Source organism: Lissotriton vulgaris, chromosome 8 (genome assembly GCF_964263255.1).
Source record: "Lissotriton vulgaris chromosome 8, aLisVul1.2, whole genome shotgun sequence".
NCBI classification, from domain to species: Eukaryota; Metazoa; Chordata; class Amphibia; order Caudata; family Salamandridae; genus Lissotriton; species Lissotriton vulgaris.
The window spans coordinates 12,759,649-12,778,027 of record NC_141696.1 but is presented as its reverse complement, the minus strand read 5'-3'; the positions used below and the strand labels follow the sequence as shown (position 1 = coordinate 12,778,027).

The window sequence follows — 18,379 nt, the reverse complement described above, 5'->3', positions numbered from 1 at the left end:
CCTGGCATTGTGAAAGTCCTCATGCTCCTACTGTGTCTCCTTAAGTGTGTTTGGTCAGGCCCGCACCTGTGGCTAGTTTGGTATTTTTTTTTTATTGACTTCATGGTTACCACCTGGTTTGGGTTCTCCTTATTTTGCGCCTCGCAAATAGCGATTTAGCTCATTTTCGCTATCTGCGATTATTCATGAATTGGCTTTGCGAGTATTTAGCGAAATCGCAATATATTTCGCAGAATCCTTGGAATCTCGCTAATTCCGATTCGCTAAGGGGGTTCCACCTAGATTCAGTGATTTATTTTGCGAATTCGCAATATAGATTTTGCGAATTCACTATTTATTCAATTTTCACATCATGAATTGCATTTCATTTAATTGCGATCGCAATAGCTAATTCGCAGCTATTGCGATCGCAATTTTGTCTGATGAATCTGGCTGCAAGTGTGCTCCCACCACTGTCTGAAAAGCATTCTATGAATGCACCCACCCAGCCCCAATACACTAAAGCCTGTCTGTGGAGGTGGTTACACCTCCCTGTGACAGGAAACCTATTGTCCAGGCCTCCCCTGCCGGAGTCTCGTCCAGCAGCAGGACCCGTTTCTGTGGCTGCAGCCTCCATTTTGTGATGCTGGGGCTCGTTTAAACTATTACCGGGCAGACCAGTGTGTACATGTCTCTCCCTCTAAAAGGGTGGAATTCTACCCCCGCCGCCAAGACTGGCGGGGAGTCAGATTCCAAAGTGTTTGACACCAAACACAACATGTTTCCATGCAGTCATTCCAAAGTTAGCATTTACAGCGAAGTAATAATGCACTTAAGAGTATATGGTCTGGCTGTATCACAGAACAGCCTCAGAGAATAGATTCTGAAAGCTGCAGAGGGCTCCTGCTCATGCATGGGCACCATTTCACACATAACCAAGCACTCTGCCTTCAGGATTATTAAGGCCTGGCATAGGAGTGACTTATAGGTTTATATGTGTCAGTGATATAAGGTAGATATAGGTAGCCTATATCTTAGTAAGGGGTGCATGCACAACCTTACCCAGGCTGCAGTAGCAGACTTCTGGTGCCATTTTGGAAGGCTACCCAGGGGTGGCATAATACATGCTTCAGCCCCTGGTAGGCCTCTGGGGTACCTATTCCCTTAGTACCTAAGGTACCATATACTAAGGACTCACAAGGGTAACCCAGTAGCCAATCTGGAGTGTACCTAAGTACATGCAATCAATTTAGAGAGGAAGCAGCTAGGCTGGGGTCCTAAATAGCAGGGCCCCAGCCAGACTAAAGTCGAGAAACAGTGAAACACCAGCAAAAAGTGGGGGTACCCATAGTAAGCAGATCCTACTCTCCTACACAGCCCCTCTCCCCCCCCAAATGCAGAGACTTTAAACTAACCTTGACCAGTTGAGTCTTCATGTTCTAAGTGGAAATATCTGGAGAGGCCATCTGCATTGGCATGCTTACTCCCAGGTCTATGTTCCACTGTATAGTCTATCCCCTCTAGGGAAATGGCTACTTCAAAAGTTTGGGGTTTTCACCCTTCATCTGTTTTAGCCATAAGAGGGACTTGTGGTTCGTCTGAACAGTGAAGTGAGTGCCAAACAAGTATGGCCTCGGCTTCTTCAGAGCCCAAACCACAACAAAGACCTCCCTCTCAGTAGCTGACCAACATTTCTCTCTAGGGGTCATCCTTTTGCTAATAAAAGCTACTGGCTGGTCCTGACCTTCATCATTCAATTGTGACAGCACAGCCCCTGCCCCCAACTCAGAAGCATCTGTTTGGACAATGAATTCTCTGGAGTAGTTAGGACTTTGCAGAATTGGTGCAGTGCACATGCCTGCTTCAGGTCATCAAATGCCTTTTGACAGCTAACTGTCCACTGAACTTTCTTTGGCATTCTTTTAGAAGTTAAGTCATTCAGGGGTGTCACAATGGAACCATGCCTCTTGACAAATCTTCTGTAGTACCCAGTCAGGCCCAAGAATGCTCTGAATTTAGTCTGGGTAGTTGGAGCAACCTATTCCATGATGGTCTGGATTTTGCTCTACAATGGTTGAACCTGGCCTCCACCTACAAGGCGGCCCAGTTACACAACCTGACTCTGCCCTATCAGGCACTTAGTAGCCTTGATAGTTGGGCCTGCCTTTTGCAGGGCCTCTAAAACATTTCTCAGGTGGACCAGGTGATCCTCCCAAGTGGAGCTAAAGACAGCAATATCATCTAGATATGCTGCACTATAGTCTTCCAGGCCTATTAGGACTTTATTCACCAACCTTTGAAAAGTGGCTGGTGCATTCTTCAGACCAAAGGGCATTACCACAAATTTATAGTGCCCACTAGGGGTTGAAAATGCTATCTTTGCATCATCAGCTAATCTGATCTGCCAGTAGCCAGCAATAAGATCAAAAGTGCTCAGAAATTTGGCTGAGGCCAACATATCTATAAGCTCATCTGTTCTTTGGATTGGATGGGCATCAGTCCTAGTGACTGCATTGAGACCTCTGTAGTAAACACAAAACCCCATCTCTCTCTTTCCAGCCTGGGAGTGAGGTTTTGGTACCAAGACCACTGGACTAGCCCAAGGGCTATCTGAAGGTTCAATAACTCCCAAATCCAACATTTTCTGGACTTCAGTCCTTATACAGTCCTTGACATGATCCGGTTGCCTGTAAATCTTATTTTTAACCTCCAGTGTCCACTTCATGAGTGCACCAGGTAGTCTGATTGGAGTCAGAGAAAACATATGTCTGAACTGATTGACCACCTGTCTGCAATCAGTTTGCTGCTGATCAGTGAGGCTGCCTGCCAAGGCTACACCATCTACTGATCCATCATCAGGGGTCTGTGAGAACAGTTCAGGGAGTGGACCACTCTCTTCCTCCTGTCCCTCATCAGTAGCCATGAGCAAGCCCATGTCTGCCCTGGCAACATCTGGTTTCAGTCTGTTGACACGAAGCACCCTATGGGGGCACCTGGGAGTTCCTAGGTCCACCAGATAGGTAACTTCTCCCTTCTGTTCAACAATAGTGTGGGATCTACTCCATTTGTCTTGGAGAGCTGCTGGGGCCACAGGCTCCAACACCCACACTTTCTGTCCTAGCTGGTAAACCGTCAGTACAGCTGTTTGGTCATGCCAGGCTTTCTGTAATTCCGGACTATCCTCAAGGTTTTTAGTTGCCTTTTTCATGTACCAGCCATCCTGGTGCGAAGACCAAGTACATAGTCTACTATGTCCTATTTAGGGGGTTTGAGAGGTAACTGCCATCCCTCCATCACCAGACACAATGGGCCTCTTACAGGATGCCCAAACAGAAGTTCAAAAGGGCTGTAGCCAACCCCCTTTTAAGGAACCTCCCTGTATGCAAATAAAAGGCAGGGCAGTAGGATGTCCCATCTACTCCTAAGCTTTTCTGGTAGACCCTTGATCATTCCCTTTAAGGTTTTGCTGAATCTTTCAACTAAACTATGGCATTGTGGGTGATAGGGTGTGGTGAATGTGTAGTTCACTCCACACTCATTTTACATTGCAGTCAAGTAGCTAGACATAACGTTTGCACCTCTGTCAGAGACTACCTCCTTAGGGAACCCCACTCTTGGGAACACTCCCAAGAGGGCTCTTGCCACCACACGTGCTGTAGTGGTCCTAAGGGGAATTGCTTCTGGGTACCTAGTGGCATGGTACACCACCACTAGGATAAACCTGTGCCCAGATGCTGTCTCAGGATCCATTGGTTGAACAATGTCAATCCCCACTCCCTCAAAGGGAACCCACAACACAGGTAGTGGTATAGAGGGACTTTGTGGTGCTACCTGCCTTACCACTGGCTTGACTGGTCACACCGGAGCAACAAAACTCCTCTGTGTCTTCAGACATGTGGCGCCAGTGAAAGTGAGGGACAAGCCTGTCCCAAGTCTTGTTCTGGCCCAAGTGTCCTGCTAAGAGCATATCTTGGGCTAGTGTCAATAGGAAGCCCCTGAATTTCAAAGGTATAACCAGCCTCCTGGCTGCACCAGGCTTGGGGTCTCTAACCTCTGAATACAGCAGTCCATCATCCCAATAAATCTTATGGGTGACACTGGCATTCCCAGCAGCCTCAGCAGCAGCTTGCTGTCTGAGGGGATCAAGAGAAGGGCAGCTCAGCTGCTCCTGACTCAGATCTGCCCTGGAAGGGCCCCCTATCCCCAAGAACTCAACCTGATCAGGCTCCAGCTCATCTGGGACAGTTCCTTCTTTAGGAGAACAATCATCTCCCTCAAGAGACTGATCCTCACTCTTAGTCGGGGGAAGGCAGTGCCTTTACCCTACTGCTCCTTTTCTTAGAAGGCACCTGGTCCATTATTCGAGAATCCAGGGCCTGTTCAGTGTTAGACTTTTTGACCTGTGACCTAGTCACAGTAAACACATGTGCGGAGATCCCTAACATGTCCCCATGGGTCCTTAACTCCACTTGTGACCAGGCTGAAGTCTCTAAATCATTTCCAAGCAAGCATTCAACAGGGAGGTCTGCACTTACCACAACCTTCTTGAGGCCAGTTACCCCTCCCCAGGAGAAATTAATACCTGCCAGGGCATGGTCGGTCCTGACATTGCTAGCATTGGTCACTTGGTAAAGTTCACCAAGTAAGATCTGTCCAGGGTCCACAACGTCTTGTGTCACCATTGTGACACTTGCCCCTGTATCCCTGTAGGCCATAGCCTCTTTTCCATTTATCAAAGGCTGCTGTCTGCATTTGCCCAAGTTACTGGGACTCACACAGGAGGACATATCCATGCCTCCATCACAGTTCAGAACAGCCTGAGCTGGAACTCTGACTAGGCCATAGCCCATCTAGATCCCAGGGTTAACCCTACTACACCCTTCTGCTGAGTACCACCACTTGGAGCTGAAGTAGGGGGAACAGTTGCCTTAGAGGCATTGGTGGCTGGAGTTAGTCCAAAGGCTGTTCTGCTTATAGACTTTACACCATGGTTTCGTTTGGCCTTTCTTTTTGGAAGATTGGGAATCCCCACCATTAGAAGATTTCTGGGGGCCTTGTGAAGACTTCTGGTCTTTACCCTTCTCGCCACCCTTTTTAGGATCTTGCTTCTTTTGGTCACCCCCTTGGTTCTGTACCTTCTGCTTCACCCTGGTTCTGACCCATTTGTCTGCCTTCTTTCCCAATTCTTGTGGAGAGGTCAGATCAGAGTCTACCAGGTGCTGATGCAACAGCTGATTCTGACAGTTATTAAGGAATTGCTCCCTCATGATCAAATTGTATAATCCTGTATAATCGGACACTTTGCTGCCCAGTTACCGTCCCTCCAGAACCTTAGTAGCACAATCTACAAAGTCAACCTAGTCCTGAGTCTAACCCCCAGATGCATCAACAACCCATTTTGCGATTCCTTAATAGCGAAAAATACCGATTCGCTATGAAGGAATAGCAAAATGGAATGCATCATGAAATCACTAAAAAAATAGCGATTTCTTAGAATTCCTTAATTGCGACTCGCTAATTGCGAGTCACAAGTAAGGAATACCTCCCCATTCATTCCTATGGGCCTAGAGGCCCATAGGAATGAATAAGAAGTCAATCTCAATTTGCGAATCGCAATTAGCGATTCGCAAATTGAGATTGCGATTTCAAGGGTGCAGGATTCTGAGAATCTGCCCCTTTGCAAGCGTATTTTTGCTTGATGAATCTAAGTGTATGTCTTTTGGGTATCTCTGAACTGTATTCTATACTGCTCAGTGGTTAGGCTAAACCCATCTATTAGAACACTCTTCAGGACTTTGTAATCATCAGCATCCTCTTCTCTGACAGTAAGGAGCTTGTCTCTACCTTTGTCTGCAAAAGAGAGCCACAAGATTGCTGCCCACTGCTCCTGGGGGACCTTCTGTTCTTTGCAGGCTGTTTCCAGTGCAGTTATCCATTTGTGGATGTCATCCCCACTCTGGTAGGGAGGGACAACCTTGTTTAGGTTTCTTTGGTCTTAAGACCTTTCCCTACCACTAGGGAAGTTGCTGCGACCATGGGACTCTAGTCCCATCTTATTTCTTGCTCTTACAAGCTCTAGGGGCTCCCTTTCTAAGGCTCCTCATTGTCTCCTTATCTTCAGTTGGGCTTCTTCAAACCTCAGCTGATTCTCTCTCTTCTCCTGAGAGGTGTCCCTCCTATGAAAAGGGACAGAGGTCCCTACTGATGGGTCAGAATGGTTAGATTCATGTGAAGGAGATCTTGGCCTTCTGGGTCCATCCCCAACTCTTCCTGGGTGACAAAGACAGGGCCACTTTGGCCTTCTTCCTCTCCATTAGGAGCTGGATTGTCCAGGTCTAGGCCATTGTCACCTGCCTGGACAGCATCAAAGTCTGAGTCCTGGTGCGTTAACCCACTGGGCACTTCTTCCTCTGCTGTTCCCATCGCATTGCCTACCTTTTCAGGTTCTGTAGCCCTTCTTTGGTCATCCAGTATTAACACTTCTCTGAGGTGTTGGGTGGTGGCATTCCCGCCTGTCTTCAATTTCCTCATAGTACACAGAGCCCTTAATTCTAAAAAAGGGAATGTGTCATACTTGGATGTCTGTAGCATAGTGACATCTGACAGGGATCCACTGATTCCTGGCCTTGAAGACATAACTAGTGATGTGTGGTATACGAGCTACCTACTCTAGTTGTTTACCTACTAAACTCTCTTGAGTTGTAGAAAGGGGGTGCTAAGCCCTTGACACGCAACTCTAGGTTCAGTAGAACTTACTGTATTTAAGCTTGCATTATATGTAACTCTGGTACCTCTAGTGATTTTCAAATGACCAATCACTTGAGGTTATCTGGTAAAACAATGGCAAGCTGGAATCCCACACTCTGCACACCACTGTGAGAACTTGGCCTGGCATATGATGTCCACTATTCTAGTGGGCACCTTGCACCAGTCCAAACAACCCTTATTGATGGTAGGTTTAAAGACAACCTATAAAGAAAAATATCCTAGAGGTAGCTGTGGAGAACAGCCTTCAGGCTAAGTCTTGAAGGAACATAAAGCAGTTTGTTTTAGCAGTCTATAATCTTGTGAATGACCAAATGAAAGGAGAACCACACCAGGTATATATATATAAAATATATGTATTTATTATAAACACATCCCTCTAGTCTCTTTATGAGGAGACAGGCACAAGTACATATTTATTTATTGATTGAAAGTTTTATATAGCTCTGGCTAGTCCCGGAGGTATCAGAGTGCTTTACATGAGTTACAGCGTGTTACAGGTTACATAGTTACATCACTTAAATCAAAGCGTCACAGGGGAAGGGGCACGGAGGGAATACACAAAGGAAAAATGAGGAAAATAATGTCAGATGTCCAGCTGGGTAGGTGATGGCCTCTTAACAGCATTAAACAGTAGTAAACTTATTAAGCACACAGTAAATTAGCACAATATACGTTGAGCCTTAGGAGCGTACCAAACCATATTTTAAGTAAGTGGTATAAGAACCACGACTGACATAGAAACAAGGCCTAGAGCCTTTAGAACCCTTGGTTTTTGGCAAGGTAGTGACAAAAGGGACCCACAGGTGTGTGTGTGTATCTAAACACAGCTGCGAATCACCATTAACTTCTATGGGGAAACTCGCAGTCGGAATTTTAAAGAAAGAGGACACTTGGAAGAGGATTTTGAGCACACCCCTTTATAACTAGGAGGTTCTAGAGTCAATACCCATGGGATCACTGGAGTACTCGAGTTACCTCACCCAGGGAAGCATGGTGCATAGGTGTCTTTTCGTTTTGGGTTTCGTTGTTGATTTCAATAGAGAGATGCTGCAAAGTGCTGCTGGCGTTCAAGTCAAAAGTGTCCGGGTGGATCCAAGGGTGGATCAAAGATGTGAAGGACCTGAAAGCAGAGGGGACAGAGTCTAGGTCACTAGCCAGTGACCAGGAAGGCAATGAGCAGATGTCCACTGATGTCGGGTGATTTCAGGTGAAGGAGGTGAAGCTTGACTCTTCAGCCACAAGGACCAGGAGGTATTGATGACAACCAGGTGCTGGATTCGGCTGTCCCAGAAAGGATGTCGAGTGCTGCTGTGTCAGGTTCTGGATGGGACCCAACAAGCCTTGGCAACAGCAACCAATGCAGAAAGCAAAGATTGGCTTTGGTGCAGACCAGCAAAGTCTGAGGAACTCATCTCTTGGTAGGGAGTCAGGGCACATCTGGATCAACCAGGAAAGCCAAAAGGAAAGAAGAGTTACCTTCGTGGGGACCCACCAGTTGACGGACCAGGGATCGCAAAGGGGCCTGAGCGAAATGCTAGAAGCGGGCTAACAGAACACTCGTGGAGTGTAGGCCCACAATCGTCGGTGCAGATGGTGCTCGGGGATTGGACTACATGTAGGCCAATGCACAACTTCCGGAAAGCTCGGAAGTCAGTGCACTTGCAAATGTCACCAGTTGTCCAGGAGTTCCGGTCCCACGTCATGTGTCCAGGCGTCCAGGAGTTCCGGTCCCACATCTCTCATGAGAGCTGAGGGTCTCAGCTTTGCTGGGATCTCCTGTCAGCCTCTGAGAAGTCCGGAAGTTTGTGCCCTGAGCCGCAAATATTTCGGGGTCCAGCAGGAGCCTCAGAAATGCAGACCGGCAAGATGCTCTTGTGCCTGTTTGAACAGGGAAGTCACTCCTTGACCCCAAGGGAGATTCTTCTGTCTTCTAGTTGAATAGAATTTCGAAGTTCCAGGATATATGTTGCAGAGTTTCATCCAGGTGTAATCTGAAGTCCTAAGGACTGGGGTCCTATTCTTATACAAAGATAGGGGGTTGGACATACTCTGGGGACCCACCTATGGGAGGATCTGGGGAGAGGGGTGGTTACACCCCTTTCCTTTTGTCCAGTTTTGCGCCAGAGCAGGGGATGAGTGCCCCTGTAACTGGTTTGAACTGGGATATGCTCAGGGACACCAAGTGTGCCCCAGCACTGACTGAAAAGCCTTCTCTGAATGCACCCACCCAGCCCCAGTACACTAAAGCCTGTCTGTGGAGGTGGTCACACCTCCCTGTGACAGGAAACCTATTGTCCAGGCCTCCCCTGTCGGAGTTTCGTCCAGCAGCAGGAGGTCAGACCTGTTTCTGTGGATGCAGCCTCCATTTTGTGATGCTAAGGTTCTTCTAAACTATTACTGGTCAGACCAGTGTGTACATGTCTCTCCCTCTAGAAGGGTGGAATTCTACCCCAGCCGCCAGAACTGGTAGGGAGGGTAGGATTCCAAAGTGTTTGACACCAAACACAACATGTTTCCATGCAGCCATTCCAAAGTTAGAGTGGGCTAAAGAACGGTGATGGATTAACCCAGATCTGTTGACTGGGTGTGAGTGTTTGATTGGTTCAGATGCTCCGTCCATCACCACCCCCTTTTGTACCACTTTGTTCGCCATAAGTTGGCAGGGTATGCTCAGACATGAGTCCCTTGCTCACTTTGCCACTGGATTCCAGCAAGCTGGGCTGAAGATGGCTGAAATGCCAGAAACTGGTCCTCGGAAGCTTGTTTCTGGTCCAGGGAAGGCATGGCTTGGCAGTTTGGGCTGGACTGTTCCCATGAGGCACAGGGTCAGACTGATTTGCATATGGCCATGTCTGAACCGGGGTGGCAGAGAGGGCTAAAGAACGGGTGATGGATTAAACCCAGATCTGTTGACTGGGTGTGAGCGTTTGATTGGTTCAGATGCTCTGTCCATCACCTCCCCCTTTTGTACTGCTTACCTAAATCATGGCATAGTCAAATTTTTGGAATGTTACAACAAACGACAGTGGATCTGGTAAAAAATCTTCATATATGAAGGAAATTGCTAAAAAGCTTCCCTAATCGTACAGTTTTTTATGTGACATTGAGTAAGCATACTTAACCAGAGTTATTTGTGATCTGCTTGCCTCCCACTTTCCAAAAACACCTTTTGAGAGGCAGTGTTTCTCTCACAAGTCAGGGCCTTTCTGTGAGTGACCAGCTGTTCTAGGGCTGATGATGGCCGCCTCAGTTGGTCACTCCACGATGTTTGATCACTCCTGGACAATCGAACTGGTCATCGACCTGAACTTAATCACATCCTTCACCTGTCCGTGATCCTGCTCTCCCTCCAGGACATGTACTTTTTTAAACTTTCCCCTGACTGTGGAGACCCTGCTATTTGACCGAGGCCCGGTATAGCTACCTGTTAGCTGAAGAGGAGATGGGCTGTGGATTCCCCCTCAGCCGTCACCCACCCAGCTGGACTTTGGGCAGACTTTTCTTTGTCTCTCTGTTGTATCTCCCTCCTTCCCATTCACCCTACCCCCTTATGTTTTTCTGTTGAGACCTAGCTATTTTAACAATGCCCGGTGGAGCTACCTGATACCTGAAGAGGAGATGGGCTGCGGATTCCCTCCCAGATATCATCTACCCAGCCGGACCTTGGGTAGACATTCCCTCCGTCTCTCCATCGTATCGATACCCTACCCCTTTTTCCCCTACTCCCTTTCCCTTCCTCAGTCCATTTTCCTTTTCTTCCATCCTCCTTCCTTTTTACTGGTATTTTTGGTAACTTGTAACTGATGTATGTTTGCAACTATGTGGAACCTTATGTAAAACGCTCTGATACCTTTGGGTCTCGCCCGAAGGTATCAGAGCGTTTTACATAAGGTTCCACATAAATCCTTGGCAATTATAAATTTCTGTTATTTGCTATTGTTCTTGATCTTTTCTCTCTGTCCTCTCTCTTCCCGGCATCAATTATTGCATGAGTCAGAGATAAATGTATTGCGTTTATTAATTGAATTTTCTCTCCTATGAATGATGGTGACTGCACTGTATTGAGATTGTTCACATGCATCTAGAATTTTAGATAAAGATTTCAAACTTTCTCGAGTCTGTGGTGATTTACTTGAAGTATAAAAAAAAGTTAGTTTATGGTAATTATCCCTCGACCAGAGGAAAGAACTTATTGATCTGTGAAGGGTTAGTTTGAAAAATGAACAAATGTATTGAATAGAGTAATCCTAAACAGTTTGTGGAATTTTATTAAACCTCACCACCCCCCAGTGGTTTAACTACTGTGACTATATGGGCCCAGGTGAGTATATGGTAGTGGAGTATCTGTTGTTGGTGAACCACTGGGTCAATGTGATTGATATGAGAAACATCAATAATACCGTATATATGTACATCCTGCCCTGGATTAAGGAACATTGCGCCAGGTGCAGGAGGAACCCCTTATAGGTCAAATATGTGACTCATGGATTATTAACTTTTGCAGTAAGTACTTTTTAGACTCAACTATGTGAGTTTCTTCAACACAATCTTCAGTCGATTTAGCGCTCAGCTCTTGGGGTGCTTTAGCCATTTCCTCCAGATTTTCCTTTTAACCATGTGTGACCTCTTGCAGGACCCGCGGCTTGGAGAAGCACCGGCCTTTATCTCTATCCAAAGCAGAAAGCATGCATTGAACTCCCAACGTCAGCCATCGGAGCAAAGCTGAAGGTAAGGCACTGCTTGTCATGGGAAGAGCTGCCATTCGATGTCATCTCAGCCGTGAGATCTGTGAAGAACATAGCCCACTCCTTGCAGACAACTCAGGTGGCATATTTAGAAGCCCTTATCACCACCACAGCGTCACTTTTCTTGACATTGTGGTGGCGATAGGGGCTGCACCCTATTCTCAAGGCAGCGTTAAGCCACTTATCTTATTTTATTTTAAGTATCTATCTGACACTTGTAAATAAGGCACCATTTCATGCTACACAGCATTTAAAGGGTTGAGCAATGGGTGTTGCAGTGGGCGTTCCACCAGAACACCCATTAATTTTGACGCTGCCCCCTTTTTATAAGGGTGGCATAAATATTGCGCAGCGCCAAAATTAAGACCAGGGTAAACTTGGTCTTAATCTGCCAAAATGAAGAGAAATGCTTTATGTCTCCTCGTTTTTGCTGTTTCTATGTGTGCTGCATTGGGCAGCACACATAGAAACAGCAAGAACACCATGCATGATTATTTATGTGCGGGAAGGTGTCCTCTCCTGCACATAAAGAATAATTTTGAAAATGGCGATTTGCAACATCTATGTGTGCTGCACAAAACAGAACACATAGAAGTTACAAATCGCAATTTAAGATTGTTTATGAGAAGGAATGGACACCTTCCATGGCAGCTGAAATTAGCACCAGCACAGGAGGAAACGCAGGACAGAACCATATTGTTGTATGCAGCCCTGCGTTCAAGAAATGGCGGAGTGCATTGTTATGCCAAGAAGTCTAAGGCTGCACTCCGTCACTTCTTTGTGAATAAGCTCCTAAATATTATAAGTAAATCATGAAACTAAAACTTAGAGTAAAAATAATATACAGGCATGAGCATGTAAATACCATACCCAAAATGCACGCTAAACTTGGTGGGAAAGGCTTGGGCAATGGCTTTGGCGGTGGGCGTTCCCCCGCAACACCCTTTGATTTTGACGTTGACCCCTATATACAGGGGTGGCGTACATAGTGGCAGCACCAAAATTAAGACCAAAAAATCATGGTCTTAACATGGCGAAACAAGGATAAAGGCTTTATTTCTCCTCATTTTTGCTGTTTCTATGTGTGCTGCATTGGGCATTCATGATTATTTATGTGCAGGAAGGTGCTCCTTCCTGCACATGAACGATCATTTTAAAAATGACGAGTTGCAACTTCTATGTGTGATGAACAAAGCAGCACACAAAGAAGTTACAAATCACCATTTGAGATTGTTTATGTGCAGGAAGGGACACCTTCCCTGCACCACAGGCACCCTTGCACTATGGTGCATTGGTGCCAGGCAGTTAAATTAGTGCCAGCGCAGGGGGAAAGTCAGGGCTGCACCCTTTTGTTGTAAATACAGTGTAGATCTGCATTTCAGAAGAGGCGGAGCACGGCATTTTGCCAAGAAGGTTAATGCCTCTCTCCGCGACTTCCTTGCAAATATGCCCCATAGTATATTCCTGCTAGTTTAGGCTGCGCCCCCTGAATATCAGAGCTAGAAGATAGAAGCATGCAAATATTGATATAGATTTTTTATACCTAAATCCATATATATATATTTTTTTATATATATATATATATATATATATATATATATATATATATATATATATATATATATATATATATATATATATATATATATATATATATATATTCATGGTACAGAGATGTGGAGTTAGGAATAATACATGTAAACTTCCTCTATATGTACTTACCTTTCGATATTTTGTCCTTCAATATTAAGTTCATGTTATTCTTGTGTATTTTTATTTTCACCCTTGAAATTTATTACTGCAATCCTAGGTGGGATAAACCAGTGAGCAGCCCCCAAACTGCTAGGAGGATACTCCTCTGAGAGCAGAGACTTGGATTCACAAGAATGCATAGAGCCCAGTGGAGATATCATAATCTGTGTGCGGTCTCATGGCCCATACTCATAACTGTTCATGTGAAATAGGAGCTTGACCCATTCACACACTGACTGTTTCTCCTCACCTAATGTGTGCATCCTTTCCATTCTGCCTGTGATGTCTGTGATCCATTGGTCCCCACCAGCATTGATTGATGTCAATTGTAACCACATGTGTTTCCCACACAATGACAGAACTTCTTCATAGAGTCGTCCTTGAAGAAATAATGTGGTCCAATGGTCCTCACTCCTGATGATTGATGAAAAGTATAGTCATGCCTCCTTTTCACCTGCTGACTGCATGTACCTTACCCCACAGGTGCAGATTGGATGCCAATCGGATAACCTCTGTGGTAAAGAGGAACTCTTTCGCCCGCCCGTAGTCACCAAGGTCTTCGAGGTTAAGAGCGAGAAGATGACCATCTCCAACCTGTGGGGCGGCCTCATCTATATCCTGGTGCCAGCCGGATGCCAACTTGGTCTTTTGTCAGTCACCGTGAAACAGGCAGTGCGAGCACCCTTCTACAAGCATGGTGTGTATTGTGCATAGAGCTGAGACACTGTTACATTGAGCAGCTATTAGAGCATTAGCATTATGTGGGCTGATCACTTAATGTTTAGTACAAGGAGGGACTGTTGCGTGTTGGTTGGCTTTGAGGGTGCGATTGTGGGTTAAGAGTGACTTTCCGAAATGCCATTACTACTGTCTATATGCGAGCTTTAGAGCCCACACCAAAGGTCTGAAGTCCTATGGAGGATGGATGGTTTCCCTAGGATATGTAGTTGGGATGTGGGTGGTTGTTTTAGATTATTAATATGAACAATGGAATATATGGAGCCATCAATAGAAAACACTAGAGTTCTGGCTACTGGTACCAGATTCAGTGTGATTCAGAAGCAGGCTAATATATTCTTGTGCAGGTGTGTGGAGATTTTAGGAAAGAAGAGCATTGAACTCAGTCATTGCAGAGTTCAATCTTTCAGAGGTACTGCTAATTCATGTCATGATATCAGTGGAATGTATTATTTTAATCTTGAGTCTTTTCTGAAAAGGTTTCCAAGTAAAATTTAAATTGGTTGAGTTATAAGAGTGGTCCTGGTGGTACACAAGAGTTTAAGAAGTAAGTTGACAAATCACAGAGGTTGAGAATAATGAGTTGTGTTCAAACAGACTTCAATATCTGGAACTAATCGAGGACTGATCCTCCTAGTCCCAGTCTGGGCTAGAGAATGTTCAGTAAGGTTACAGTGTTTACAGTCTTCAATGCAGCCCATAGGTCTCAAAGTGCAATTAGGCAGGGTTTACCTATCATCCAGGAGTTTAAGGATATTCTTTATGGTATGGAGGGTGGATCATTTCTGTATGTTTCATCCGGAATCCGTAATGGAGTTTATTTTGGAGTTTGTTCCTGGTTCTATGCATAGTGAGTTTGGAGGTTACCATTTTCTAAATAATGTTGCCAAAAAACAGCAGAATCTTTAATAGTCTGAAATATCATAGGTTTTGTGCATCTAAGTTTGGCATCTTGAGTAGCAGCATGACTGTTCATCCAGTAAGATCCCTTTCACTGATGAGGTGGTACAACTTTGAGGAGTGTGGTAGAATATGCCCAGCTCAGGTTTTGATTAAGCATTCTAGCAAACCGTCTTCTCTATACCTTGATGGGTTTGTGGTAATAGTAATCCTATGGAGGTTAAAAAAGATGACCATTAGGTCACTGATATTTTCAAAATGGGCGGCTCATATTTCCAAAATACGGGGTCGATAAAGACTGTGATTAAAATATTTGTGCATTGTCTTTATTTCTATTGTGAAGAATTCTGCGATTGTTGCTACCTGGACTTTTAAGCGTGGAATCTTATGTTGTTTGATAAGGTTAGAACAGAACCTAATGGTTTGGAAAAGGAGGCTGGGGCTATTTGCTTCACTGATCTTGTTTCTGAAGGAGAAGTTTCTTTTTACCGTGAGAACTTTCTGCCTTAGAGTTTACCAGATGTGATACTCTGCACAAATGTGGCTGGTGTCCCGTCTGCAAAGTGTATTGTAGCCTATGCCACTTGTAATATGGCATACAGTATATCCATCATGTTTTGTTGGAGTATCTCATCGACAAAAATCTAAGTAAGTACCTTAAGTCTCAATAATTTAAAATTGATGCAGAGACAATTGAAAATAAGGAGATTTTGTTCTGAAAAAATGACCATTACTGCTTTTCCTTTTGAATAACCTCCTGTGGCTGAATGAAATGTACACAAGCCAGTCCAGCATTCAGAGGCAGGTGTGGGACATCCACTATGACACAATGTTTTTGCCTATGCTCAGAGGTTTAGTTAATAGGGTGTACAGAGAGTAACTCATATTTATGCCTCACGGTGGCTTGTTCTGGTGTTCTGATTGTATAATAAGTACATTAACTTTATCTTTGATTCTACTACAGGAGAAACCACTGACTCTGCCTGGGTGGATACCATCCGGCACTACCCTGGCCCTTGGGCAGAGTTTGCGACTGACAATATCATCCTCACCGTCCCTACGGAGTTCGCTCAAGTGGTGGAGAAGCCCAACGCCCTGATGTCCTTGTGGGACCGCATGATGGCAGCGGTTGCAGAGCTGGCTGCCCTCCCTATGCCCTTCAAAAGACCAGAGAGAATTGTGACAGATGTTCAAATATCTGCAGGTTAGTACTACACCTTGCCATTTTTGCTCCTGCACACCACCACCTTCAGTTCGCACAAAAGTGGCAGTAGTGGTAGGACAAGGGCATGCCACACACCAGGGCCAGTTTAGAGTTCATACTGACTATTTTTTATCTCAATTCTTCACGCTCACACGATTTTCAGATACAAACATCAGACACCAGTGATACAGATATGATAGATCACACAGGTCCAAGACATCACAAGTTGAAATTATCTAAAAAGACAGTGTGAACTTAAAACATTACTCACAACCTACACTACAACCATAAATTGGTGAATCAAAGAGGGAAGGGGACTGCTAAATTGTGATGTCGGAACCCCAGACCGTCCCACTTCAAACCTCGTCCCAACATAGTGCAGCCAAGGAACAGGTGCGAAACCCAACTAAGTAATGGTGATGCCCACAGCTAACCACAGAGGAAGGGGCCCCAGAACTCCTCAAACTTCTGCAATTGATCATTAAGCTTATACATAAGCCATTCATAAGAGGCCATGTTGGGTATGTCAGCGAGCCATGTGTTATGAGACGGTGGCAAAACGGATTTCAAATGGTGCAATATTTTTACCTTCACCACTGGCAGAGCCGTGGCCAACCAGCATTTGCCTTGACTCCTCAAGTCTGAAAAGTCTTGAGGACTATTTTCAGGCTCTTTTATTGTCCACATTTTACTTACCATTTACAGTCACAGAACATTCTAATTTAAAATCAACTTTTGAATCAGTTATTAGGAAGACAGCATTAAAACAATAATCACATTTGGGTGCCTGTCTAAATTGAACTGAAGTGTCAGTCCACCTCCACAAGATCATAAGCCAAAGACGATTCAAGGTGACGGACCTAGTTGATAGCACCTCACTCTATCGCTGCTGTCTTATTAACAATGGTCATGCACAGTACTCCACTACCTGTCACCCTTTGGTGCCACTGTTTACAGATTTGTAAAGCAAATTTAACACAAGGAGGTGCACCGAACAAAGCACATTTAGTCAGTTGTGATTTCTGGAATTTTCTTCCTTTATTTTGACATCAATACATGCTCATCAAAAGAGCCAACATGTTTCGTTCCTCCAAAACACAAGCTTTTAGAACTTCATCGGGGCTTTATATGGCAGAATGCAAATGTGCTGTATGGTCCTGTATTGGAGATGGGATATTCCTTGTAAAGATCTCATCCAGGCATCACGAAGAAAGGTCTCAGACTGCTTATCAAGGTGGCAAACTTTGACTATTTGGAGCACAACTCCGCTACCACTCCGCTACTACTGTTATATGATAAAAATTGGTTTAAAAGATGAACAGTTGCATTCTTTCTTCTCATAGAGAATTCCATGTTCTATTTTCTCTTTTACTTCCATATAAATGTCCATCTGTTTGTTATTCAATTGTGCAAGTAACTGCTCCAGATGTGTAATTTCTTGTCTAACCTGTTCCATTGCACTTTCCACCTCATTCACAGCTATTGCAGCTTCATTTTTAATAATAGGTGGTCCAAGAGGATCTTGACTGAGTAGTTCAGAACTTTGAATGTTTTGTGAACTGTCCTTAGCTACCTCTGCTGCAAATGTTGCTTCTTGCTGACTCTCATCAGTTAACATTTGCATATAATTTTGGAAGGCTAAACACTCAATACTATATTTCACAACATTAAATGCATCTTCATAGCCGTAATAGCCTCCAAGTAATTCCAATTCAGCACGCCAAGGCTTGAACAGTTGAAGAAGTGCCAAATAGAAAAATTCTCTTTCATCTGATGTTTGGCAACTAAGTTTTCTGCTGTTTATTAAGTTTCCTTTAGCATGTCTCACTAAACAACCATCATATCCAGAAGAACTTCAGATAAGCACGTATGTTCTAGATGTACACCTCTTCTTAGGTAGTATGTATCCAACATGTTGGATTTTACAATGTCAGTACTTTCTTTGTCGAACTCTGTACAGTCGATACTGAATTTCTGCAAAAGACTTTAACACTCTATTTTACATGCTTGCTAGACCTAGACTTATCGAACCAAATCCCCTCAAATTCGAGAAGTAACTGGCTGAACTCAACCTGTCACAACAATCATAAGAACCCACCTCCTTATGGGATAGCATTTTTAAACTAAAGCTGTACAACTTTTTTGTAAAAATATCCAGCCACATCTTTTTCATTTGAGTGTTGTAATGTAGGAAGTCACATAATGAGCCACAGCAATGGAGTTGTCTGCAACAAATTGAATGTCCATATTTGCATTTCATATTTGTGAATTGGAACATTACAATCATTAATGA

The 18,379-nt window shown here is 44.5% G+C and overlaps 1 protein-coding gene across 1 annotated transcript in view; it reads left to right on the top strand.

Moving 5' to 3' along the window:
• The window catches only part of LOC147693226 (TRPM8 channel-associated factor homolog), a 171,685-nt gene that overhangs the window by 130,005 nt on the left and 23,301 nt on the right, over positions 1–18,379 (top strand). The window contains exons 4-6 of the mRNA XM_086933632.1: positions 11,381–11,475; positions 13,728–13,941; positions 15,847–16,086. Coding sequence (XP_086789758.1) covers positions 11,381–11,475; positions 13,728–13,941; positions 15,847–16,086 — 549 coding nt within the window. The remainder of the gene's footprint in view (positions 1–11,380; positions 11,476–13,727; positions 13,942–15,846; positions 16,087–18,379) is intronic.